Source organism: Ceraceosorus guamensis, assembly GCF_003144195.1.
Source record: "Ceraceosorus guamensis strain MCA 4658 unplaced genomic scaffold IE81scaffold_89, whole genome shotgun sequence".
NCBI classification, from domain to species: domain Eukaryota; kingdom Fungi; phylum Basidiomycota; class Exobasidiomycetes; order Ceraceosorales; family Ceraceosoraceae; genus Ceraceosorus; species Ceraceosorus guamensis.
The window spans coordinates 1-24986 of NW_020290084.1; the positions used below are offsets into that span (position 1 = coordinate 1).

At 56.1% G+C, this 24986-nt stretch overlaps 8 protein-coding genes across 8 annotated transcripts; 6 read left to right on the forward strand and 2 right to left on the reverse strand.

Annotated features, from left to right (window-relative positions):
- Positions 1 to 165: 165 nt before the first annotated feature.
- IE81DRAFT_332007 (hypothetical protein) lies at positions 166 to 1459 on the reverse strand (the record flags this gene model as incomplete). The annotated part of the gene is made up of 3 exons (XM_025515284.1): positions 166 to 382; positions 475 to 713; positions 892 to 1459. Coding segments are annotated over 3 exons (1024 nt in total), but the record flags the coding sequence as incomplete, so codon positions are not given.
- Positions 1460 to 1912: 453 nt separating this feature from the next.
- On the forward strand, positions 1913 to 3826 carry IE81DRAFT_326062 (hypothetical protein). The gene is made up of 3 exons (XM_025514716.1): positions 1913 to 2219; positions 2464 to 3054; positions 3296 to 3826. Exons 1-3 carry the CDS (start codon positions 2135 to 2137, stop codon positions 3466 to 3468), a joined length of 849 nt encoding a protein of 282 aa, XP_025367049.1. The 5' UTR covers positions 1913 to 2134; the 3' UTR covers positions 3469 to 3826.
- IE81DRAFT_349751 (hypothetical protein) lies at positions 3715 to 4757 on the reverse strand (the record flags this gene model as incomplete). The annotated part of the gene is made up of 2 exons (XM_025516442.1): positions 3715 to 3962; positions 4190 to 4757. 2 exons carry the CDS (start codon positions 4755 to 4757, stop codon positions 3715 to 3717), a joined length of 816 nt encoding a protein of 271 aa, XP_025367050.1.
- Positions 4758 to 5178: 421 nt separating this feature from the next.
- On the forward strand, positions 5179 to 8480 carry IE81DRAFT_326065 (hypothetical protein). Its single transcript, XM_025514717.1, has 3 exons — positions 5179 to 6127; positions 6211 to 6563; positions 6643 to 8480. The coding sequence occupies exons 1-3, from the start codon at positions 5553 to 5555 to the stop codon at positions 8313 to 8315; spliced, it is 2601 nt and encodes an 866-aa protein (XP_025367051.1). The 5' UTR covers positions 5179 to 5552; the 3' UTR covers positions 8316 to 8480.
- A 344-nt stretch (positions 8481 to 8824) lies between these two features.
- IE81DRAFT_368712 (hypothetical protein) lies at positions 8825 to 13420 on the forward strand. Its single transcript, XM_025517169.1, has 20 exons — positions 8825 to 9574; positions 9653 to 9733; positions 9811 to 10001; positions 10062 to 10281; positions 10352 to 10378; positions 10447 to 10667; positions 10771 to 10848; positions 10922 to 10981; positions 11047 to 11063; positions 11136 to 11279; positions 11355 to 11651; positions 11714 to 11837; positions 11902 to 11990; positions 12060 to 12107; positions 12179 to 12243; positions 12307 to 12355; positions 12417 to 12517; positions 12579 to 12668; positions 12736 to 12844; positions 12908 to 13420. The coding sequence occupies exons 1-20, from the start codon at positions 9037 to 9039 to the stop codon at positions 13305 to 13307; spliced, it is 2949 nt and encodes a 982-aa protein (XP_025367052.1). The 5' UTR covers positions 8825 to 9036; the 3' UTR covers positions 13308 to 13420.
- An 875-nt stretch (positions 13421 to 14295) lies between these two features.
- On the forward strand, positions 14296 to 15444 carry IE81DRAFT_294145 (putative ubiquitin-conjugating enzyme E2; the record flags this gene model as incomplete). Its single annotated transcript, XM_025512036.1, has 8 exons — positions 14296 to 14359; positions 14445 to 14525; positions 14620 to 14727; positions 14897 to 14931; positions 15004 to 15081; positions 15154 to 15230; positions 15306 to 15339; positions 15403 to 15444. The coding sequence occupies 8 exons, from the start codon at positions 14296 to 14298 to the stop codon at positions 15442 to 15444; spliced, it is 519 nt and encodes a 172-aa protein (XP_025367053.1).
- Positions 15445 to 16069: 625 nt separating this feature from the next.
- On the forward strand, positions 16070 to 19408 carry IE81DRAFT_368714 (hypothetical protein). The gene is made up of 2 exons (XM_025517170.1): positions 16070 to 17030; positions 17119 to 19408. The coding sequence occupies exons 1-2, from the start codon at positions 16240 to 16242 to the stop codon at positions 19265 to 19267; spliced, it is 2940 nt and encodes a 979-aa protein (XP_025367054.1). The 5' UTR covers positions 16070 to 16239; the 3' UTR covers positions 19268 to 19408.
- Positions 19409 to 19819: 411 nt separating this feature from the next.
- On the forward strand, positions 19820 to 24961 carry IE81DRAFT_368715 (P-loop containing nucleoside triphosphate hydrolase protein). The gene is made up of 17 exons (XM_025517171.1): positions 19820 to 20502; positions 20576 to 21227; positions 21300 to 21557; positions 21625 to 21789; positions 21854 to 21975; positions 22051 to 22261; positions 22342 to 22581; positions 22646 to 22820; positions 22890 to 23032; positions 23097 to 23169; positions 23245 to 23589; positions 23667 to 23785; positions 23855 to 23971; positions 24042 to 24119; positions 24186 to 24255; positions 24327 to 24457; positions 24527 to 24961. The coding sequence occupies exons 1-17, from the start codon at positions 20066 to 20068 to the stop codon at positions 24860 to 24862; spliced, it is 3672 nt and encodes a 1223-aa protein (XP_025367055.1). The 5' UTR covers positions 19820 to 20065; the 3' UTR covers positions 24863 to 24961.
- The last annotated feature ends 25 nt before the right edge of the window (positions 24962 to 24986 follow it).

Consider the following 24986-nt stretch of genomic DNA (forward strand, 5'->3'; position numbering starts at 1 on the left):
CCCCTCTCTGCACCCGGGCAAGCCTAGCCAAAGCTGATTGACCGACGAATGGGGTTCCTGCACGTTCGCTTATACTTCGACACATTCTCTCCTTCTCCTGCTACAAGCGATTTCGCGGACCACCAAGGCAGGTCGAACCAGCCTGCAACTTGAATTCGCACTCACTGTGCTCCGTCACACTAGCTATCCACTTGCCATCGGGCGAAGGTATGACGTGTCTTGGACCATCTCCTTCATCGAACGCGCGAACCTCGTCCACCACTTCATCCAGCATGCCAGTATTTGGGTTCACCGAATAGACCAAAATGGAATTGCGACCCAGATCCGCCACGTATGCTCTGGTAGAGTCTGGACTGAAGTCGACACTGTGTGCGCCGTAGCGCTGAGTGAAGCGAGCATAGGGCCCAGATCAGACGGTTATGGTTTCAAAGAGCTGGCTCGAAGCACTGCACCACCCCATGCCATCCCACGCACCAGAGCTTTGCGGGTCTTGTCGGCTGACACTAGCCCTTCTTGTCCCTCAGCAAGAAAGACGACTTCTTGAACTTTTGAAGCGATACTTCCATCCTCGTTCAACTTGTGCACTTCACCACTCGGGCCTCCCGCAGAGTATAGGTATCGACTTGAAGCGCCGCATTCAGCGTGGGCGTAAGAGGGGGAAGTGAGCGAGTAGAAAGGCGGAGGTTGAACAGAGACGTAGGAGGATGTTGCGGCTGATGAGAAGAGAGAGAAGGAAAGCCAAGATGAGAAGTTGACGGCATGTATGCGATACGTCTCATCAGCTTCTTTCACCATCCACGTCGCTTGCGTGATCGCACACACAGGCAGCAGCAAGCTGCACGCATAGAACCAGAAGTAGCCAGAGGGTTCAAGCAGAGCGTTGAGACTCACTGATGGGCACGCTGTTGATGAAGTGCACCAAGGGATCCGCTGCACCGAAACCCGCGTCCATGCCCCGTCTTTCGCTCTCACTCTGCGCCTTCCCATCCCAGCGTATCTCCCAAGCGCTGAGCTCGGGCTTCAAAGCCCACGTAGTAGCATACACCCTGTTGGGACGCGATTGCTGCGCTTCGATGCGAGTCGAAGGACCCGGGCCGGCATATGCGTCGCACGTCCCGACAGAGCCGATGCTTTTGCCCAATGCGAGGAACTGATGAGGACCTTTGGCCTGTATGGCTCCTTCTGGTATATGAGCATGTGGGGACGTGGCTGTGGATGAGGAGAAAGAAGGTGACACGCTGCTGCTGCTGCTGCTGCTGGATGAGATTTGATGCACCAGAGTCAGTGCCCGAGTGAGCGTGTCGAAACGCAAGAGATGCAGGTGGGGAGTGTTGAATGTGCCGCTAAGGATGTGACGCGTGCGTGGGCATTGTGGTTGCTCTGGTGTGACGCTAGAGTAAAGGGCGATGTTGCTGCTCGCGACAGGACTGGAGGCGGAGGAGGAGAAAGTTAGAGACATCATGTGAAAGTGGACGTTGGAGGCGGAGAGGGAGAGGGAGCAGCGGTGGATCCAAAACGAAACTGGCTGGCTGGCTGGCTCGGATGAGTGTCGGGCAATGCCGAACTGTTACGCCAGAATGGGTGGTTGCTCAACGAAGCTCTTGACAGCTAGCAGCCTGCTCTTTTGCAGCATAACTTCCAGTACGTGTCGTGAGTGACGAGTGATGATGGAGTCATGAGTCAGAGATCTCACAAGTCACGAGTCACCACTGCGGCGTCCTTCTAGCTGGCTGTCGATGTTTCGCCGTGCAGCCGCGTTCGCTGAATGCATTCATTTAATTCTTCGGACCGCGCACCAGCTCCGATCGGAGCTCACCTCGATCGTGCATGCCTGAGCGAGCGCACGCTATGCTGCATGGGTCGCGCGCGCCCTTCCCCGCACGTACTCGCACTCGCACTCCCATCTCGCGGAGAATCTCTTTGCCGCATCGCGAGAGCGCGTTCGAGGAGCGTGCGGCGCGAATTTGCTCAACTCAACTCGATCCGATCCCATCCCATCCCATCCCATCCATGCCTTTTTATCCACTGATCCTCTCCAAACCCTCTGCAAGCCACCTCTCATATTCCTCACAAGTATCGCAGGAGACGTATCCAGAAAGAAAGAGAGGATCGAATCAACATACTGCGCGCACATATGACGGACTACAAAGCTGAGGATCAAGGTCTGCTGCTCGTCTTTTCCGATCCAGGCAAGCATGTCTCCTTGGAAGAATTCCATGGTGAGAGTCGGTGCGAGCGCGAACGTGCGTCGCATGGGGGTGTTGTAGGTCACCGAGAAATGGTGTTGGAATTGACACCGAGATGCACGCGTGGGTCGGGATGTATGCGCTACGGAAGGGCGGCAAAGCGACTCACTTGCGCCCCAGTGCTAGCAAACACGCAACGGGGTCGTGTGGGGCGGCAACTTCATCCCTTGGCGACACTGAGCTGACATCCATTGCTACGCTTCGCATTTTCTACCAGATTGGTACGACAACGAGCACGTGCCACTTCGCACGAGTCGATTTGCGGAGTTCCTGAGCGCCGCGAGGTACAGCGTCTCCTCCTCCGTGTACAGCAATGGCACGTCCCACTCCGCTGCGGATGCGAATGCGAACGCGAATGCGAGCAAGACGTTCGATTCTCGCTGGGCAGCAATCTATTCCATCAGCTCCAACGACATTTTCAATCAGCAGAGGTACACCTCATTGAGAGCTAATCGGAGCGAGAGAGAGGCAAAGTTGATAGGAAGGATCGGAGTGCTGGATCGAAGGATTTACAGATTGGTTTGGGATAGCGCTCAGGGTGCAAGCGCCTCTTCCGCGGCTCGACCTGCTGCGCCAGAAAGCTCGTCGGACGCTGCACCCATCGTCGTGCTCACTTCGGTACATTTGGCCTCATCGGAGAAAGCTAAAGAGTACGAACAGTGGTACGACGAGGAACACTCTGCTTTGCTGGCTGAAGTGCCGGGCTGGAAAAGAACCCGTAGGTTCGAGCTGGTCGATGCGGTAATCAATGGCAAAGATACGGTTCAGGGAGACGCGGACAGAGTACCGAGAGTACTCGCAATGAGCGGTGAGTCCTGGTCGTGCGCGAAGACGGGAATGAGCAGGGATGGGCTTTGAACGTTTTGGTGCGGCGCGAAGAGGGATGAGAAGAAATCGACGTGGCACGGCAAAGATCGGCCGTAGCGATTCAGCATGCACTCGGTTGGTCTTGTCTCCTTTTCGCAATGCACTCCTGACTTCTGCTCGTCTATCACTGCAACCACCGACTGACCCTTTGGCTCGCTTGCTGCGGATGCGCCTCCCACCAGAATATATCAATCCTGCCTTTGCTTCGTCTGCCGAATTCCAACACGCAACGTCCACACCCTGGCGAAACAAGGTGAACTCGTCGGAGTACATCGTAACCAGAGAAAGGAGGGTCTGCGAGATTTACAAAGCTTGGGAACCCGAGGCTGCGCTCAAGGCTGCGGATCAGCTTTAGCTTGCCTTGCCACGTACGCGCTGCACTTGACGCAGTGCGGTCGACTGTAGCGGAGAGCTGCTCGAAATGACCAAATGCTCAACAGCCTTACTCGTCGTCAAAACCTCGAAAGCAAGACGGGAATGCGCTCGCGCATGCTCCGTGATCAGCCTGGCAGGCTTGAGATGTACGCACACATATCAGCGCTCATTTCTCGACCAGCACGTCTTGGTGTGCGGATTGATCGTGTGCTCCATCTTTGCCACTTCAATAGAACGTCCTCGGCCGGGAAGCGCTCTCCGCCTCCAATTCCGCCTCCCCCGATAGAGATTCCGCTTCTCTCCCATCCCTGCTCGGCGACTTGTTCGCTGCTTGGCCCGATTTCCTGTGCTCGTCTGATCCCGTTGAGATGCCTCGCTGGGGTATGCGATGTGTTGCGTCAGACGCGCTCGCGCCGAGGGGTTGAGAACGTGATGGAATTGGAGTGCCGCTAGTTGAAGGATCGGAGAGGATCTCTGAACAAGGTGTGAGAGGCAGCACGAACGTCAGCTTGTCTGCCTTTTGATTTGCGCCGAGATGATATGGGGCGTACATGCGCCATTTGCTCGAGGGCAGGCCCACGTTTCGAGGCCGAGTGGAGTGGAAGCCTAGCCTAGCATAGCCGAGCCGAGCTGCCCGAGGACGAATCCGCGCGGGCGCTACTCTTGCTGCCTGGAACGACACGCGCTCGATTCGCACTCACCTCTGTTCCACTCCTCCTGCTCCTCTCTGGCCGTAGCAGCCCGGTCGACCTGACCGGCCTCCCCATTCTTCCGAGCCCCTCCGAAGCTAAACTCCTCTCTGATCTTGCCCGTAGCTTTGTGGATCCCTTCCCTTATAGCCCCCACGCCTCGTTCGCCAAAGATGATATGACTCCAGCTCAGTTCGTGTGTTGAGAGAGAGGACACGGAAGAGGTGCTGGGTATGCCAGGCAAGGAGAGCTGCGAGGGATCCAGAGAGATGGATCGAGCAACATATGACTTCTTCAAGTCTGTTTCGTACGCTCGTTCGTTGCTGCGCCTAGTGCTAGCTGTTGATGTGCTCATAGTGCCGTAACCATATGCAGCAATGTCGGACGCGCGGATTCCACCATCTTCGACGTCGTCTAGGAGATCTCGAAGAAATCTGACTTGAACTTCGTGCAGCTTTCGATCGGCTGCTCGATGTTTGCGAAGAGTAGTCGTGTTGAGTGCGGCAGAGGTGCATGCTGTGAGGAGAACAAACGGAGCGATGCGAGATGCGTAGTAGTGTACACGAGAAGGTTGAGCCATCCTTTTGATCGTCTCACAAGCGACCGCGAAGGTGTGCGGACGTGCAAGCTGCAATTGAGTTGCGGGGAATGAAGGTGAATATGCGCGGGTGGATCAGCAGGTGTGCAGTCCGAACGAGAGGTGACGGGCGACGGCAAGAAGCGCAAGGGTCGGAGCACCAGCGATGCGAAGCGAATTTCGCACATTCACGATTCGTGAGTGAGTGAGTATGAGGCGGTCAAGCAGCAGCCGCTTCCTCCACCAAGGTTGGCATTCAAGATTCGAGAGATCGCCTTCATCATCGCGCGAGCTTTCTTTCTGGTGTGGCCGCGCAAATTGAAGGAGTCACGTGATCCAACTTTTGCGTGCCGTCGTCGCTCCCGGCAACTCAAGACTCACACTCGTGTTGACTCTTGACTCGCGACGTTTCGCACACACTACAGATTCGTGGCTTCCTTCAAAAAAGCGCTCGAACGCGTGACGGGCAGGCGTACGAGCGACCACAACATACAGCGCAAGAGACGAGCAGCGGTCTTCCACGCAAGCCTCCCGAAACCAAACCTCACCGCACACATTTTTATCGAGGTCGACCAGACGTCAGACACGCTCCTCCCCAGACCTGTGTCTGCCACGTGCTATCGTTGAGGCCCGACGCAAGACTCGCCCTTCATCACGGTACAAAATTTCAAGCTGACCACTTCTGCTTCGCATCCCCTACCCTGCAAAGGAGCGGGTCGAGCCCATTCTTGAGTGGCTTCGAGCGCATACATTCTACTTCGGCGACACCGCGTCCACCCCGACGTCGTCACGCTCATCATGGCACCCGGCCTGAACCTGCCACCGCCTTCCAATGGCGCACCTACAGAGGCAGGCAAAGCAGCACGCGTCGAAGACGTCGAGGAAGCGACGACGCTGAGCGGAGCAGCACAAGCAGGGTCAAGCTCTGGACCGTTGCTCGAGCAAGTGTCGACGGCCGAAGAAGCGTCTGCTGCGCCCAAATTCAGCACGGGCGGAGTGATCTACCCGCCTCCCGATATTCGTTCCATCGTGGACAAGACTGCCACCTTTGTGGCGCGCAACGGCGTGCAATTTGAGGCCAAGATCAGGGGAGACGAGAGGGCAAATACGAAATTCGCATTCTTGAACCCGGAAGATGCGTATCATGCCTACTACAGGGCTAAGATCCAATTCGTGCAGAGCGGAGATGGACCGCTGGCCAAGGACCTGATTGGACAAGGCGCGGAAAGGGGACAATTGGTTGCTAGGGATGGAGTGGAGACGATGGAGGAGGAAGATGCGGGCAAGAGGGGCAGAGAGGATAAGCTGAAACCTGAAGAGCCTCGTCAGCATCTCTTTGAGGCTGATCTGCCCAACATCACCGCCGTCGACCTGTGAGTGTGTAGCGCGCTGCGTATCCAGTTGATTCAGATCACGAACTCACAGCCTCATCTTACCTACTCGTCACCGCATACAGTGACGTGCTCAAGCTCACAGCGCTGTTCACGGCTCGCAAGGGAAAATCTTTCGCATCTGCCCTTGCTGCTCGAGAATCTTCTTCTTATCAGTTCGAATTTCTCCGCCCATCGCACTCGCTCTTTGGCTACTTCAACAGGATGGTAGAGCAGTACAGGCTGGTCATTCAACCGGCGGAGGATATTTTAGAGCAGCTGCACGAGCTTGCACCCGAAGGGCCAAAGCCTGCTTTGGGTCCTGGAAGAGGAGGAGGTAGAATAAAGGTGTTGGAGAATGCCAGGAAGAGGGCCAAGTATGAGAGGTGGGTCAGGGAGAGGCGCAAAGCTAAGGAGAGCGAGGAGGAGAGCCAGCGAGGTGAGTGATCCAATCAGAGATTCTCACTTTAGCGAGAGGCTCAGCTGCTTACACGTCGCCCCTTTCCGCCTCACTCCAGCCCTCTTCGACTCGATCGATTGGCAAGACTTTGTGGTGGTACAGACTGTCGAATTGACAGAGACTGATGCGCACATAGATTTGCCGCCCCCCATGTCTCTGCGGGACGTGGAGAACATGACGATCGCTCAGAAGCGCATGGCAGCCATGATCATGGAGGTTGAAGGAGGAGGAGACGAGTCGGAGCTGATGGGCGGCATGATTGACATCCCTGGTGGATCAGGAGACGCTGCAAGGGCTGGAGCTGCTAGCGCTACCAAAGCTGCTTCGAACGCTCTACCGCCTGGTATGGACCCGCAGAGAGCTAGCATGCTAGGCTTGCAAGCGTCTGCTGGCGTGCCACAAGAAGATGAGGGAGACATTGAAATGGATATGGACGACGATAGCGGTGACGAGAAAGCGGTAGAAGAGGCGCCAGCTGTACAGTACGAGGAGATCAAGCGAGCAGAGGGTCAAGCGCCTATACGCGTGCGCAAAGATTACGTGCCAAAATCTCTCGCGGCCAAGAATGCCGCCGTGGCGCAAACAACGAAGTGTCCGGTCTGTGGGGATCAGATTGCGATATCGGAAATGGACGAGCATGTGCGCTTCGAGCTGCTCAACCCGAAATTCAGGGAGCAAAGGCGGGATCTGGAAGCCAAGCAAGCTCAACAGAAAGCCTTGCTGGAAGGTGCAGATCCATCACGTGCCCTTAAGCAGTTCGCATCCAATCGGACGGACATCTTTGGAGCTGAAGCGGAAGAAGCGGCTAGGAGGAGGAGGGACGCAGAGGAGCAAAGACTCCGCAAGGAGAGGGAAAAGATCATTTGGGATGGACACATCGCTAGTAGGCAGACTACCCGAGATGCCTTCAATCAAACCAAACAGGTCGAGCAGACCATGGCCAACATCAATCGTAACTTCAAGGCTGGGGAAGTGGAGAGTAACATCGGACCTCAATTCCCTGGTCAGCACGGTGTGCAGCCTCCAGAAGGTGCATATGCTTATGGAGCGCCAGCTGCAGGCTTTGACCCTTCTCAACCAGCTCAGCCGGATGCCAGCGAGGGCTCGCTGAAGAGGCCTGCAGAGGAAGCACCGCCTGGCCAGCCAGCCGCTCAACGGATAGCTTCGGAGAATCTCGGGTCCGCTTCTCCGGCACCGCTTGCTGGGGGATTTGCAGGCTCGCCGCCTCCCGGCGTTGCTGGTCAGATTCCAACTGGTCCTTCGGCCATGGGACCACCAGGTGCGCCGGTCAATGCTCCCACTGGTCCTCGCATGGTAGAACCTCCTCGGCCTCCTCAACCGTCCTACATGCCTCCTGGCTATCCGGCTCAGCATCAACCTCAAGCGCCCGCTCAAGTCAATTCCTTGCCAAAGAAATCGTCTGGGGAATTGTACGAGGAGCACGAGTGGTTGAGGTACAACCCGTACCCCATCAGCATCAAGGTCCTCCTGCCCGATGCGCCCGAGATCAGCCCGCTGTGCGATGGGCACGAAGAGGTGCTGCAGGGCTTGATACCGCAGACGACCATCGGACAGATCAGAGATAGGGTGCACGCGACGAACTTGAATGCGCAGGTGGGAGTCAGCAAGATGAAGTTGAGGATTGCGGGAAAAGCCGCTACGCTCAAACAGACCCTGGCCCACTGGAACTTGCTCGATGGAGATACGATCGTCATCACGCTGAACAAGTGAGCTACGTACAATGCTCCTTGCGTCCTTCGATTGACTTTTTGGTCTGCACATCTTGCAATCTTTCTCCTCCGTCAACATCATCCAATTCACAATGCTCTTTTTCCCCTGTGCGGGATGCGTTGTTCACCTCCCCGCAATGAGATTCGTGATTGTGGCGCACCGTGCACTTTTGCGTGTTCGCGTACCCAAAAGGTTTGCTTGCCCTGTCTTGATTTCTGTCGTTCGGTCAAATTCCCTGCTTTTGCTCTCGTTGTGGTGTTGGCTTTCGCGAAGCCGCGTCGTTGTGAAATCACGACTGTGCTTGTACCTATACGTGCTGAACACACACAGGATTCGAAACTGACTATGCCTGCTGGATCCCAAGCGGCCCGTGGTCAGCGGGGCGCGAGCAGGTGCGCGCGCGTGGCGGGTGCATCAAAGAGCGCTGCACCAGCTAGCTGCCTCTGCTGATCGAAGCGAGCTGCTGCGCCTTCCTGCTGCTGCTTGATGCATGCCAGCTGCCTTTTAGTCACCATCACTCGCATTCGTGATTCCAGCAATCAAGAAGGTGCCTTCACGAACACAAGACAAGATCACAGGTTACTTGAAAATTTCCATGCTCAGCTTGCTCTGCCGCTGGTGATCGGTCGCTGACACGAGCGTGACGCTTTGCACGCATACAGTCCGCCCAGCAAGATGCCGAAGTCGGGACCGCCATCGAACAAGCGAGCGGTGCGATTCGATGGCTTGTCGCCTGTCTAGCACCCAACTCTGTTCAGAGAAGATGGCTGTGCTTGCTCCAATGCTGACATTGCCTTCCTTCGCCCTCACCTGCTCACCTTTGCTTGCACGCTCGCAGCGCTTCGCAGGAGCGCGCCCTCGCTCTGCGAGCACCCTCTCCACGCAGTCCGGATCCACCACTCACTCCCGCGCACCTCACCTTTCCGCCCAATCAGCATCAGACCAAACAGTCAGCAGCTCTCACCACGCTCATAACCCCTCGCCTGAGGAACGCTTCTCGGTAGATGCAGAGAGCGAGGTGGAGCCAGTGCCAACTTTGGCGCTGTTCACCTCCAAACATCAAGTGGGCGCTGCATTCTTTGACGCTCCTCAGCGCGCTCTGCTGCTACTTCAAGATACTGCCGAGGCCGGACTAGAGGTCGACTACGGCTGCACTGCGCCCTTTGATGCGCTCGAAGACAATTCGATGGATTCGACTGGAGGATCGAGCCGGAGCGTGGATGCTCCACAAGAGAAGATGGTGGATACTACCAGTCTGCGTGCGCCGCTGTAGTGCATGCGTTTGCTGGCGGGTGAGAAAGCGGGCTCACATGTCTCTCTCTCTCACCTACCCATAGTCGTGGAGCAGCTGCGCCCTCAGCGCGTCCTCGTCGCGCCAAGTTGCTCAGTGACATGTATGGACACTCTCAAAGCAGCATGTATGCATCGGGCAAGACAAATACGATCACTTTACAGAGCGCTAACAGAGTAGTGGCTGCCATTCCCAATATGACAGTGCGCGAGCAAGGTGGTACGCTGGAACTGGTCGACAAGAAGAATTTCAATTTTAATGCTGGCAAGAGTCGACTGGCTGGTTTGAGCCTGCCCTTGATCGAATCGACCGGCTCTGCTGTCACGCAACTGCATGACTCGGCGATCTCGCTGCGGCTGAGCAGCATGATCAACGTGGACCATATGACCCTCTCTGTGAGCGAAGCCATTTATCCCAATGACGCCGTCTCCACCAAGGCTGACGTTAAGAGATAGATCATGGCTGCTGAGGCCCTATTGAAGCACCTTTCCTCCGAGAGTTTCTCTGCAGGAGGTGATCTCGACGATCGAGTACCAGTTACGAGCATCGAGCTGCTCAGTCTGGATCACTGTCTCTCCATTGATGGAGACTCTCGCCTGGCTCTGAGCGTCTTTCAAGAAGAGCAGCACGCCACCCTCCACAGCGACCGCGGCAAGGAGGGGTTGAGCCTGTTTTGTCCGTCTCTACATCTCTTGGCTTCGAGTAGCTCGCTCACTGACCAGGCTCATCGCCCGACTCCGTGCAGCTTTGCTCAATCAGACAAAGACCGCTAGTGAGTTCTCAAGGCGTACTCCACTCTTGTCTAGTCCGGCTGATCTACAGCGCACCCTTTCGTGCAAGACGGGCATCACGTTCTTCGTCGATGGCTTATGCTGCCGAGCTGCGATCTGAACTTGCTCAGCATGCGCCACGACGCGGTCGAATGCCTCTCGATGTCCAGGAACGTGGAAGCGGTCGCATCAATCTCTAGAGCTCTGAGAAGCGTCAAAGCTGTGCCTAAGCTGGTCCTGCGCTTGCGGAAAGGGACAGCGGCCGTTCAACATTTTCGCAGCGTCGTGAAGGTCCGTGAAGCGCGTACGTGTGAATACGAACTGGGTGGAGGCGCACAAAGACTGATGTCCCATCTACCCTTTGTTACCATGCAATGGACGTCGATTCCGGCAGTACTGCAAGGCCCTTCTCGAAGTTCAAGACAGTCTGCGATCGCTTGAGGCTGCCGCGAGCGTCCATGTGATCTTGAAGGTGGGAGCACGGCGAGTGCTCTCCATTGTAAGCCGGTGCTCATGCTGCGCGTACCCTTCCACCCACGAGAAAGGCCGACACAGCGATTGACGCGCGTGTTCTCAAAAGAGTCATCAACAACGTAGAGAGCATCGTGAGTCTGACCTTTCCGTACCGCGTCGACGTGCTTCTGACGCCAATCCTGGCGGACCTGATCAGATTGATTGGGAGGAAAGGTGAGAATGCCAGCATCCCACCCTCAATGTGAGTCTCAACAACGCTCATGGAACTCATTATACTGCCCGCAGTGCCACCGAGCGTCGATGCTGTGTCAACCGCGGCATCGACGATCAGCTCGACGAGTGGAAAGACCAGTTCCAAAGTCTGCCCAGGCTACTCTCTCAGGTCGCAACACAACTTCGTGACGATAGTCCGCCGGTCTTGGGGTCACGGTAAGCATGCTTGACTTGATCAAGGCTTGCATGTTGAGGCACCGCACGTGCTCACTGAAACCTCTTCAACTGCAGTCTGAGCGTGGTATACTTTCCCCAGATGGGATACTTGGTCGCCTTGTCCACCGCGGATGGGGACGCGGTCGATCTTCCTGCGGTAGCTGCATCAGTGGGATGGCTCTTCGAATTCACGAGCGAGATTGCTAGCTACTGGCGCAACGAGACGACCGAAGAACTCAATGCGCACGTTGGAGATATCAGCACCTTCATAGTCGATAGAGAGATCGAACTGGTGCATCAGCTTCAAGAGGACATCAGCAGCCATGCGGCCCTTCTCGTACATGCGCACACCGTCTGTTGCGAGCTGGATTGGTGGGTCAATGTCGCCTTGCAAAGATTGACTTTAACGCGTGAGGCTGACATTTGGCCCGCAGCTTGATGTCTCTCGCAGCTTGCGCTTCACTTTACGGGTATGTACGTCCCACATTGGACACATCGCTAGTGTTGGACATCCAAGATGGTCGACATCCGCTACAAGAACTTTGCGTCGAGACATTCGTGAGCGTTGCGGCAGATGGTGAAGATGGCAATCAACGATGCTAACTAAATGTGCCGCGCAAAGGTACCGAACGATATCGCCATTGTCGGCGGCCTGGGAGAGGGTGCAAATGACACCGAAGACGACCATAGCCTCGTCGTTCTCACCGGAGCGTAAGTAAACGCATTGCAAATCGGAGCCTCCGCGACGTATCCTTTCTGAACAATGGGCTGGCTCGACAGGAATGCGGGCGGCAAGTCCGTTTACCTGAAGCAGAACGCGGTCATCGTGTAAGCCGCAGTATTGTCGGAGCACTTCAAGATTGGATGGTGCTTGACGGATGCAAATTCCTCGTCAATAGAATCCTGGCCCAAATCGGTAGCTTCGTACCGGCGAGCTCTGCTCACATTGGGCTGGTTGACAAGAGTGTGTCTTGATGCTTGCGTTAGGCTGCTTACGCAAGCAGACTGATGGAGATATTGCCTAAAGTCTTGACACGCGTACAGGCTCGCGAGTCCGTCGGTCGTCATGTCAGCAGGTGGGTCGCCCCTCGCTGATGCGCTGCAGGTCTTCGAAGTCGCTGATGGGGCTGCTTGCAGTTTCACGGCCGACATGCTGCAGGTCAGCCGCGTGCTCCGTCAAGCCACAGCCAAGTCGTTGGTCTTGCTAGATGAGATGGGAAAAGGAACGGTTGCAGCTGGTTGGTACCCGGCGCGTCCTATCTCTGCCGTCTGGGCTGACAAGAGCTTTGCGTCGTGCAGACGGCGCCGCTCTGTTTGCCGCCACCTGCTGGGAGCTCTTGAGCCGAGGTTCGGAGTGCCCTCGCAGCCTCGCAATAACGCACTTTCATGGTGAGCCAGACACTGGCGCTAATTAGACTTTGTGTTGTACGCAGGCTGACCCCATGAAACCAATCAGACGTATTCGCGAAGAACCTCCTGCCAACCACTCTGCCATTCCGTAAGGCGTGCATGCAGACCATGTCTGCTGAAGGTCAGGAAGGAGGGAACGTCACCTTCCTATACAAGTGTGTCGGCATTGCGTTGACCAAATCGAATGACAGAGGCTGACCTTCGCGATGGGTGCACAGGGTCGCATCGGGCGAAGCCCTCGACTCGCAAGTCGCTTCTTGTGCGCGTGCAGCCGGGCTGCCGCCTCGTCTCGTGGATCGAGCAAGATATGTCGCTGAGCTTGCAGCAGCGAGCGATCTTGACAGACTTTTGCTGGATGAGGAGGAGCTATTGGAAGCGCACGATGACGCGAGTGTAAGCTCGCTGACTTCCTCGGCGCGCGGAAAATTTCCTGCGGCTGCATTGCGAGAAGGGATGGTCAAACGTCGCGCGGAAGCAGATCGAGCGGAAGAGATTGCTAGGAAGTTCTTGGAATGGGACCTCGAGGCCGAGTGCGCTGCTAGCAAAAAGGAAGATGTCGACCGCACCAGGGTCCTGAGCAGGCTGAGCACGATTCTCGGCGAAAGGAATGCGGAGTGAGGGTGCTCGCAGGAGAGACTATGGACATCACGACTGGGATATCGACACCACCCTGATTGTGCGAGGGCGTGCGGATGTCTCTTGTAGACACTCGCGAGAATGCATGCCTGAAGTGATCTCGTGCCTATAGCCGTTACCAAGAAGGCGTCAGGGTGATGTTGTAGCAGTGGCGTGAAGATCCTTTGAATTGGCTTTGCTTTGTGGATGCAACTCGGACACACCAAAGCGAAGAAGGTCGTTTCTGCAATAAGTGAACGCCGCCGTCATCCTTCACCGCGCATGGAAAGCGCAAATCAGAGACATGATCGACATCCGCGGACGCGAAGCAGAAATTCAAGTTGATCTGCTTGATAGTGAGGAATGCTGCCATAGCTGCTTGCCAGCAAGCAGCCTTCTTCTGGCTGTATAACGGCATGAGGGGCAAGGAGGCTCATGAAGACGACCCGTGCGGTCAAGTCACGTGACCTTTCTCCGTCTCGTGGGGAGAGACGGCGCTACGCCGCATGCACGTCTGATGAGTCGTTATTGCATGCACGATGGTGATTGATGAGGTACGGTACTTACTACACGATCCAAATTCGTGATCTTGTTAATTGGTGCTTAGTTCACGCATGCAGGCTTGGGGACGACCACAACCATACGACGACTTGTTCTTGTGTATAGATCACTCGATCGACCCTTTGCTTGCTCGCTCACTCACCAACATCGACTACGCCCTGTCCAACGAACTTCTGTACCCCCTCTGCCGAAGGCGCTACATTTCCGACCGCTCCTGCGTGAAGCTTGCGACCTCGACTCGTCACGTGTAGTCCCCTGCGAAGACCTCTCGAGCATCTTTGATCTCAGCTCAAAGAAGTATCTCTTGCCGACTTCCATTGGCCCGAGCCAGCCTCCCGCCGATCGCTGCGTCGTCAACTGATACCTCAGTCAGCGCATACATTCGCCTCTCGGGTACTTTGCCACGGGTGGATCAGGACTACTGACCAGCATGACGTCTTCGCCTTCGGGCAACGCTCTGCTGCTAAAGCGTCAGCTGCAGGAGCTCCGAAAGCGTAAGTCGACAGCATTCCATCTGGTCACTCTGCTGCGACGAGTCACGCGAGCTGACAGCCGCTTCCGCTTCTGAACGGACTCTAGATCCCGTGGACGGCTTCAGCGCTGGACTCAAGGATGATGACAATCTGTACGAATGGGAAATCATGATCATTGGGCCGAACGGTGAGGCGCGAGACGTTGCGACGTGGTCTTGACGCTGCAGGCGACTCGCGAAAGCTCTTCACTCACATTTTCCCATCCGCCTTGACGTTCCCAGACACGCTGTACGAAGGGGGCTTCTTGAGGGCTGAACTCATCTTTCCGCCCGAGTACCCTCTCATGCCTCCGAAGATGAAGTTCATCACACCAATGTGGCATCCAAATGGTCAGTAGGACGAGCGCATTTCGATTTGGCCGAGGTGTGGAGGATGTGGGGAGGGAGTTGGAGTTGCGCTTAGATCGGCCCGGACGAGAGGCGTTCACCGGAGTGGTCCGGCTGCTGCTTGCGTTGGTACTCGAGACTGACAGGTGCACCTCTCGGCTCACAATCGCAGTTTACAAAGACGGAACGCTGTGCATCTCAATCCTCGTAAGTAGCTTGGAGCCTTGCCTGCTCGATGCCTCCCCTCTGACACGGCCCGCGATTGCATTGGACGCACAGCATCCTCCTGGCGCAGACGAGTACGGCTACGAGGATGCTGGAGAGAGGTGGCTACCTGTTCACACTGTAGAGACTATAGTGAGCTTGAGCTAGAAGATTGTTGCAAAAGCTTTCCTGCCGAATGCTGACCTACTGGGCCTTGCCTACCAGTTGATATCTGTGATCAGCCTCTTGTCCTCGGAGACACCAGACACGGAATCACCCGCGAACATCGACGCGTCTGTCCAGTGAGTGGCCCGCTGGCGTTCATCTCAACGCTGCAGGATACCTGACCTCAAGCTTGTTTTCTCGTGCCTCGATAGGGTCCGTGATGACATCAAAGGCTACCGAAAAAAGGTGAGCATTTCTCGACAGTCTCGCGAATGTGTGCTTGAGCATTGACGCCCGCTCGCTTGACAGGTCCGCCAACTTGTTCGACGCTCCGCAGAGGAGGCTTTCTGAGCACATCATACATCTTGCAGACATTGGACTTGCCCCTCTGATCGATCGTGCTCCGGCGTCGCTCTCGCACCACTCTCGCCTCGAGACCCTTGTCATCCGCAAACACAATCATACACTACGCTGACAGCACTTGAGACTTGCAATCCTTGCATTTCGATTTCAGCCCATCGCCTCGCCTGAGGTGCGTGCCATGGGAGAGCGCGATAGCGTGCGCAACGTTATAATGGCGTGCTCTTTTGCATTTGCCTGATAAGCCTTGTCTTTGTGGGTCGAGTCCGAAATAGAGAGCACCCAGGAGCTTCTCTGCTGGGCAAGGCAAGAGCGTCTCAGCTCCTTATCCGCTTCTGACTGGTGTGCCGGGTCGACTCGAGACTCAAGACTCACTCATCAGACTCACGACTACCTCGCATCGTTGACTTCACTCGCAAGTCGTAATTCCAGAGGCGGTGCTGCTGCTGCATGGGCGCCTGCTGGGCTTACACACAGGCAAGCATCATCTGTCGCGCAACACGTGAAGCGCGTCACGCGACGCGCGCGCAGCGTTGGTTCGCTATGGTTGCATGCTCTTATTTGCTCTCGCATGGAGCATGCCGCTTGCTTGGTCGACGCGGCAAGCTGAGCAACTCACAAGACTCGTTCACACTCGTTACTCTATTTGAGACTCGCTGCTCTATAGACTGAAAGGCGTGACACTGCATGTCATCGGAGATCTGAACAACTTCTCGTCGTCTCCCACCTCTCATCCCCACATGCCTCACAGAACGTCGAGAAGAAGTGTAGGTTGGCGTAGCGAAGATGTGCGGAGCAGCCGCTTGCTCGACAGCTTCGACATCTCGCATCACTCTCGATTTGGATTGCCCCGTGCCTTGGCCGGGCTCGTTGCGCGACGCTGCCTGTCATGTCGATTGCTCGTCCCTGGACCAGAGTATCGATGTCAAAGTGCAGGGAAACAGGCCAACATGCGAGGTGCTGAGCAGCTCTTCAATCAGCGCGCGATATCTGGAATGCCTCTACTTGGGCGAGGCTCATTCACCCTTCGGCGCATTCATGGCATACATTCTGCATCCGCTCGACTGCAAGGGCCACCAACATGAGGCCGGAGCTCTCCACGTCCAGCAGATAAGGTCTAGCCTCATTGAGCTCCTCTTGAATCACCCCGTTCACGAGCAGACATCGCGCAAATGGGAAGATGGCATGAAGCCGGATCGCTTGATGAGACTGCACAGAGCAGGGGCGGACGCTGTGCTTCCGGCGAACGCTGCAGGAGTGGAGCACAACGACGGAGCGAGCGATGCATTCGGCGCTTATGAGCTAAAACTCATCTGGCAGGCGCTCAGGTCGGGACCGGGAGCTGCTGTTAACTCGGAGCTTCAGGAACGCTTGGCGGATGAGCGCAGGCAGTGCGAGCTTCAAGAAGAGCAGGGAAGGCCAAGTCAGCCGGAGGAGCAAGAGATGCTTGCTCAGAGTAGAGACCTCGCCGCTCACAAGGTGGCATTCGACACTCCAAAAGACGGCGGCGCAGCAGCAGCTGCAAGTCGCCATGGCTCCAAGGCAAGGCGATGGATTCAGGCAATGCAGGCTCGAGAGTGAGTGTCCACAGCCGGTTCATCGCCAATTTTCCTGCCAACCACATGATGCTGATCGATCAGCCTGCTATCGCGCCTTTGGTGGTAGGATCCAGCTGCAAGCTCTCTTGCTGCTGTGTCTGCTTCAAATCAGCGTCGACCACCCTATCGTCGAGACTGTCGCCCCTCCACCAGCGGAGCGAGCTTGTAGCACGGCGACTGAAGCGGCGGCGTTGCAAGAGCTTGGCGGTGGCCTGACTCACGCTGATGGACAAGTGAAAGTGCCAGGCGTCGGATCGGAGCAAAATGACGACAAGCTGAAGCCGAAGACGAAGCGAAAGAGAAAGGACGCCGCTCGACGCTGGACTGCCGGATTGGGGTCGTCGGCCGGATTCCCATGGGCGGGACAAACGTCGACAATCTCGCCACGCACGCCAGGCGGGACTAATCCCTCAACATTGAGCCTTGGCACAGACGCCGCTGCCTTGGCTCATCGCTTTGAGGCTGTCGCTGAACGCCTTGCTTTGCTGGGTGTGACGACGTCGCTCAGCATGGAGTTGGGCCTCGGGCTGACACCCAGTCGGCCTTCCGCTTCCTGCAACACGCCCACAATGGTGCGTAATAGAGGCGCGCAGTTTGGCTCGGCAGCCAGACCGAAAGAGCCAGAGGACATCAGAGATGATCTTCAATGGCTGTGGCAGGATGTCATGAAGCCCTACTTTGGCGCAAAGCTGCCTCGTCAGGTCGCCTTTGTTCGTGCTCGAGCATTCGCGACCTCGTACGCCGCGAGCACGCCTGCCAGACCTGACCAGAGGGGAGAGGGCTCCGAAGGAGATCAAAAGGAGATGGCGAATGCGCATGCGGTAAAGGAGGGCGAATGCTCGTCACCTCGGTCAAGGCAGTCTGGTATCTCTGTCCCTGATCTTGTCACCCTCAACACTACTCGAGAATCGCAGCAGTCAGCTCTGGCAGCGGAACAAGCCTCGAAACGGCCGAAATTGGAAGATGCACTCAGGACTGAATCTCGATCTCAACAGAGGGACCGAGGCAGCCTGCGAGGGAGCTCCGCGAACTTGCGCCGATCCGGCGCTAGAGAAGTCAGCGTGGGTGGAAATGCTGCGAGGGGTCGAAAGAGCTGGGAGAAGAGCGCAAGTTGCACTGCAGTCGATCTCGCCACCTCAAATATGAGCGGAAAACCTTCCAGATCGAACACGCCCGATGTCAGCTCGCGCGAAGCTCTGTCCACACAACTAGGTCCGACGCTGTTCATGCCGCCGCCCGGATCCGCCAAGGGACATGGTAACCTGGGCCGACTGAAGGCTCCGGCTCGAAGGCTCGACAAGAGTAGGTCTGTCAGCACAGGCATGAGCCAAAGCCTGGCGGAATCCCTGTCTGCTCGGGCGTCGTCCGCGAAACAAAACGGACGCACTGGCTCGGTGTTCAAAAGATCCGAGTCCCAGCCTATGTCAGAGCTTTCGCTGGCTGCAGACTCGTCCAGGCGATCGTCTGGCGTGTCCGCCCCCGAGCTTCCGCTCTTGGAGCCTTCGAAGGCTGCTGATTCTATCATCTCGACCAAGCTTGGACGGACCGCAGTAGGTCGGCCAGCAGCAGCACTCGGCGTCAGTACTGCCAAGAAGCCATTTACTCGCAGCGAGTCCCAACCTGCAGGGCTGATGGGCATGTCTTCAACTTCAGGTTCCTCCAATGCTATCATGGAGCGCAGCACAGGTTCCGACATCGATCGACTTGTGTTAGACAGTACGAGGGCGACAGGAACTTCTTTGCAGCCTGCGCACCATACTACACGTGTCGCAGGGACGTCGGACGAGGAGGAGGAGGAGGAGGAGGAGGTAATGATGATCTCCCGCAAGAGAAGAGCTTTGCCATCATTTGGCTGGTCAACTTCATCTTCGAGTCCTCCCCGTCCCTCTTCCGTCCCGGGCACTGCAGCTAGTGCTAGCGAGGACCGCCGCACTGAGCTCGCCGAGGGGCTACCAGCGTCATCATCTGCTCCCACCTCGATCTTGCTGACGAGGCCTTGCATCACTCCGATTCAAGACACAAGTGCCAAAAAGGAGCCAGCGAGACCTGCGCCATCGGAGACGTCGAAGGCTTGCCTCCAGCGCACTGCGGGGCATCCAGTCTGGCCCCAGAGCGACATGGAGGCCATGCAATGTGGATCGAAGCGCACGCTGGCCGGCAAAGCTTTTGGCAGAGCTGTATCTGGACGCAATCCTTTCGCTGCGCCTTCACGCTGAGGAGAGTGGGAATGGCAAGCATCTGACTCATGGGACATGTCTGGCCACTCTCCCATACCTCCGTATCTTATGTTAAAGCCTTTATCGACGCTTGTCTGTCATCAGAAATGCTGAAAATGAATGTGCACACACATGCATGCTCCAGCTCGCGACTGCCTGAAAGGAAAGATGCAGTCTAATGAATCCGAAGCACCGTCCCTCTGTAGGTAGCACTGTCTGGAACAGAGGTAGCGAGCCTTGCGTTGGTTATACAAAAGCATCATGATCACTCTGACCCTCTGGCTTTTTGGCTCAAACCTTGACCACAGACTCTGACAACGTCCTGTGGACGAAACCAACACTTGCATGACGATGAGACGCACGTGCATGAAGCGCGTGTTGACGGCATGGCCCGCGGGCAGCGCGTCTGGCCGAAGCGCGACGCGTAGATTGAGCTGTGGCGCAGCCACTCATCGACTCCCGCCAAATGCTCCTGGCGCGCAGGATGAGCTGATGAGAGAGAGAGGGATGGGCAGAGAGATGCGTGAGTCAGCTCTCCCAGGACTCATTCAGTCGCACATCCCTCTTCGCATTTTCATCGCCACGTCTCCACTCGTTTCTTCCCCCTTTCCGTTACCATCTCTCTCGACACTTGCCTTGCACTCGAGAGGCTGTCTGCAGCGCTTCCGAGCGCCCTTCCGCTGCGTGCGTTCTCACTGCCCGGCGAGGTTCGCAACCTCTCATCGGGTCACGCGCACTTCCGCTCAGAGTCGGAGGCCCCCCGATCGACTCATTCGTTCAGGCACCTTGCAAGCCAAGATGGAAGTCGCTGGCTCTAGGCGCAGCTCACGCCAATCCAAAGCCACAGAGAAGGCGGTGTCGCGCAGATTGAGTGCTCGACCTTCGGGAGAGAATCGTGCAAAGCGTCGTATAGTCGAATCTGCGGATGATGAGGATGCTGAGGAGGCATCGGCGGCCCAGATCGCGTCGACTAGCAATCTCAAGCGCGAGGGTCATGGTGACGAACAGGAACAGACCGAAGAGGATGATGCGGATGACAGCGGCTATCAGGCAGCCGATGCCGACATGTCGCTCGCCTCCCAGAAGCGCCAACGCTTGGAAGAGCCAATCGAGTTGGCGGAGGATGAGGATGAGGCAGAGACAAAACCTGCACCATCAAGCACAAGGAATGGGGCGGATCTTACCGCAGATGCTGGAACACTGACTTTTGGCGTGGAACAGCGCAACTCTGACGGGTGAGAGTCGTAGGGATGATGGGAGACAAGTGGCCGGATGCTGATGTATGTTTGCGCTTTGGATTGCGACCAGATACTTGCCTGGATCCATCGTGCGCGTCAAGCTCGAACACTTTGTCACGTACGATGCTGTCGAATTCTATCCGGGTCCGCATCTAAACATGATCATCGGACCCAACGGCACGGGCAAGTCTACCGTAGTCTGCGCCATCGCCCTTGGTTTGGGCTGGAAGCCTGCGGTGCTCGGCAGGGCTAGAGATGTGGCCGCATACGTCAAGCAGGGCTACGAGAACGGTACCATCGAGATCGAACTGAAAGGCCGTGCTGGGGGTCGGAACCTCGTAGTGAGAAGGGAGATCACGAAGAGCGACAACAAGTCGGAGTGGTACCTCAACGGCAGCAAGACGACGCACAAGGAGATCATGGAGCGCACTCGCCAGCTGCACATCCAGATCGAGAACCTGTGCTCCTTCTTGCCACAGGACAAAGTCGCCGACTTTGCCAGGATGCAACCTCCGGAATTGCTGCGGGAAACTCAACGTGCCGCTGGTGAACCCAGACTCACGGAATGGCATGATGAGCTCATCAAGCTTGGTCAGGCGGATCGAGAATTGAAGCAGCTCATCGAGACAGAATCGAAAGAGATTGAGAATCTGCGTGAGAGGAACGAGGTCCTCCAGCGCGACGTCAGGCGATACGAAGAACGACGAGCTATCGAAAAGGAGGTCAGTACGAGCGTGTAGCTTGATTTGTCTGCCCAATCGCTGACGCGTGTGCGCCACTCGGCTGCTTCCTAGGTCGAGTTGTTGAAGATTCGCATACCTTTTGCGCGCTATGCTGAGAATAAGCGCGAGTACGACCGGCTGAAGAACGTGCGCAACAAACGCAAGAAACAGCACGAGAACCTCATGCAGGATGCTAGGCCGGTGATGGATGCGCTGGAGCAGCTTCAAGACCAGAAGCAAAAACTAGATCTGCGCTTAAAGACGCTCCACACCAACTTGACGAAGGACATGACCGTCTTTAGGAGGCGGAGACAAGAGTGCACAGATCTTGTGTGTTGTCACTGCTCTTGATATTGCTGCCGATTCTGCGCTAATGCACACTTTTCACCGACCTCAGGACAACGCCCTCAGCAACGTAGAGGAGCAACGAGACTCAGTCAAGCGACGGGTTGAAGAACGTCAAAAGCATGTCAAGACTCTTCAGACCCAGATTGCAGCGCTGGAGCAGGAGACGGCAGAGGAGCCGGATGTGCAAGACACTTCGTCGTTGGATCGAGAGCTGGTAAGTGATCATTACATCCGCGAGCGCTAGGCACGGCTTCTGACGCTGCGAAGTCTCCCAATAGCGTGAGATCAAAGAAAAGATCCGAAGCTTTCGGCGAGACAGGGCCGAAATTTCGCAGGCGCTCGATGAGATTGCGAACGATTCGAAGACGTTGCACGCCCAGAAGACTGACAGCGTACGCAAGTGAGCAATTCCAGAGTCGCCTTCTACTCACCTTGAGTGCATCGCAGCTGACCAGGTCGTTATGCTCTCCTGCAGATTGGCCGAAGTCGATAACGTCAAAGAAGTGAGGCTAGCCGTCTTGGCCAAAGCCGATTCTGGGACCGCAAAGGGCGTCAAGTGGATTCGCGAGAATCCTGGCGCTTTCCAAGAGAAGGTGTATGAGCCCATCATGCTTGAGCTTTCCGTCAGAGATCCCGAGTCACATGCGGACGCGGTAGAAAGTTGTGTCAATTGGCAAATCCAACGAGTGGGTCGCCTGGCTGGTCGTCCTCGAGGCTTAGCTGACTGTGTTGCCTGCATCATCGCCACTGCTCGCCCGTGCCGCAGACCTTTGTCTGCCAAACTCGAGCAGACTACGACTTTTTTACTAGGGAGTTGATTGACAAGCAAAAGCTGCGGCTCAACGTCGTCGAACTTGAAGGTCAGAAGCAGATGGAAGAGTATCAGCGACCTTGTTCTCAGCAACAGCTCGAGCAACTCGGTTTCCACAGTTTCCTCGTCGACCTTGTCGATGGCCCCGCGCCAATTTTAGCTTATCTCTGCAAAGAATCGCAGCTTCATACTATCGTGAGTAGGTGCGCTTCTAGCTCGTGCACAGCCTGTTGACGCTCGAGGCGTCCGACTGCGATAGCCCGTTGCGGACGATGAGCGACGCGTAAACGCCGAGCAGATAGAGCGAAGCGGCAAGTTCAAGCGCTTCATTGTGGGAAACACGAACCATACCATCCAGCAATCGAATTACGATAAGACTGTGGCCCAAACCTTGTCGCGAGGCATCCGAGCAGCGCGCTCTTTTAGCATTTCCGGTGAGTGGTTGTCTAGCGCAGGGCTGGGATCTCATTCGTCCCAGTATGCTGAAAGATTGTGATTGGCAGCCAACGTGCCCGAGCGACTCCGCCTCGACAAGCTCATGGGAGACATTGCCAATAAGATGTCCAAGAACGAGGCGGAGGCGAGCAAGCTGCAAAAGAGGTCCTCTGCACTCGACAAGCAACTCGAGGGCGTGGAGAAGCGAAAGGTGAGTCTGGGTTCGAGCATTCCTCCCGCCGAGACTGTCTAACACGATTGCTTCGATTCGGTAGGCCGAAGTGGAGGAAGCTAGAAACGAGATCGCCGACGCGCGATATGTATGGGAAAGGGCAAAAGTCGACTTGGGTGCGTTGCTTGTAGCGAGTCGGATCACGTCTGCACCAGACTCATCACCTTCGCGGGCTCCGCTCAATCCTGCAGAGACTAAACGCAAGGCTCTGCACACTGAGCTTCGCAGGCCTACGGCCCAGGCGGAGCTCGCCAAATTGGATCAAGAGATGAAAAGGACGGTTCAAAGGATGTTGCAAAGGTCGAAAGAAGTCCATGTAGGTGTCGGAATCATTGACATCATCACCAGGCTTGGTCACACGTTGACATTGGCAGCGCTCCCACAGGGTCTTGTAATGGCACAAATGAGAGCACGCGCAGGGATCGATGTCACCGTTCTGGAGCAGCTTCAACACGGCGGTCAGATTGTCGCTCTGGAAAATCTGATCGCCGAGAATCAGAGGTCTCATCGCGAGGCCAAGAGATTGTTAGATGAAGGTGAGCATACACGAACCGTCGCGACTGCGTGGCGCTAGGTCAGGCGGCTCATGCAGCCCATTCTCGCCCTTTCTCAGCGGGAGCTCGTCTAGAGCAGGGCAAGAGGATAGCCATGGACTCGATGACCTACGCTCAGAGGCTGGTGGACGAAGCTGATGCCGAGGTGATAGATGAGGTGCATCGCTTGCAGAGAGAGGTGAGTCTGCTGCAGAGCTCTTTCACCACCGGCTGCGTCGCCCTTGTTGACATCGTATCTTGTTCGTAGGATGACAGATCTGTCGTCGATCTGGAAGACATGCTGGCTAATGAGCAGGCGAAGCTCGATCTTGTTACTGGTGTCAACGAAGGCGTGATCGCTGCGTATCAGGCGAGAAAGCAGCAGGTGAGTCCTGCTGCAGGAGAGCTGCTGAGGTGTGCTTATCGACTCACATTCACTGCTCGCGCCACGAAAGATCGACCAACTTGAGAAGCAACTATCCAGCTTGAATAGTCGAAAGGCGAGCAACGATCGCAATTTGAACAAGATTCTCGTGAGTGCGCCGTGCGAAGCTCGAGCCTCGTACGCTCACTGATGAACCGCTCGTTCTCTGTCCCAGCCTCGTTACGAGACTCATTTGGACAAGCTTATCGAGCGCATCAATGAGAAATTTTCTGCTGCATTTGAACGTGAGCCTGGCCGAATGCCATGACGATGCTCACCGTCTCAGCGCTCATTAAATCCCTTTGCGGCTATGCAGGCATCAACTGCAACGGTGAAGTTAAGTTGGAGAGAGAGGAGGATTATGCCAAGTGGGGCATAGTCATTTGGGTGAAATTCAGAGCGACGGAAAAGCTGCAACCATTGACTGGTCAGCGCCAGTCTGGTGGAGTAAGTGCTTATGAGATGCGCTTGAGCTGTTGGCCTTTGTCTGACCCACGTCTGGTCTTTCCACGACAGGAACGTTCTCTATCCACGATTCTGTACCTGATGAGTCTGACGGAGCTCAGTCGAAGCCCCTTCTCCCTCGTCGACGAGATCAACCAAGGCATGGACATGCGAGTAGAAAGAATGGTGCACGATCAAATGGTCGAGGTGACGTGCAAGGACGACGCAGGTCAATACTTTTTGATCACGCCCAAACTTCTGTCCGGTCTCAAGTATCATAGACGCATGAAGATCCTCGTCATCAACAATGGCGAATGGTTGCCGGAAAAATTTAGCTTTGATCATTACATTCAGCGACAAAAGAAGCGTCGCCTCTCTGGCAATGCAGCGGCTCGCGCAGCGGCGTGACGAGGCGTCGTCGAGGATGGAATGGCTCGCGCAGAAGACGACGAGCAAGTATATAGCAATTCACCTCCACGTTAATCGAATCACATCACTAGTGCGATGATTCCCGGCTTTGCCACTCTCGCGC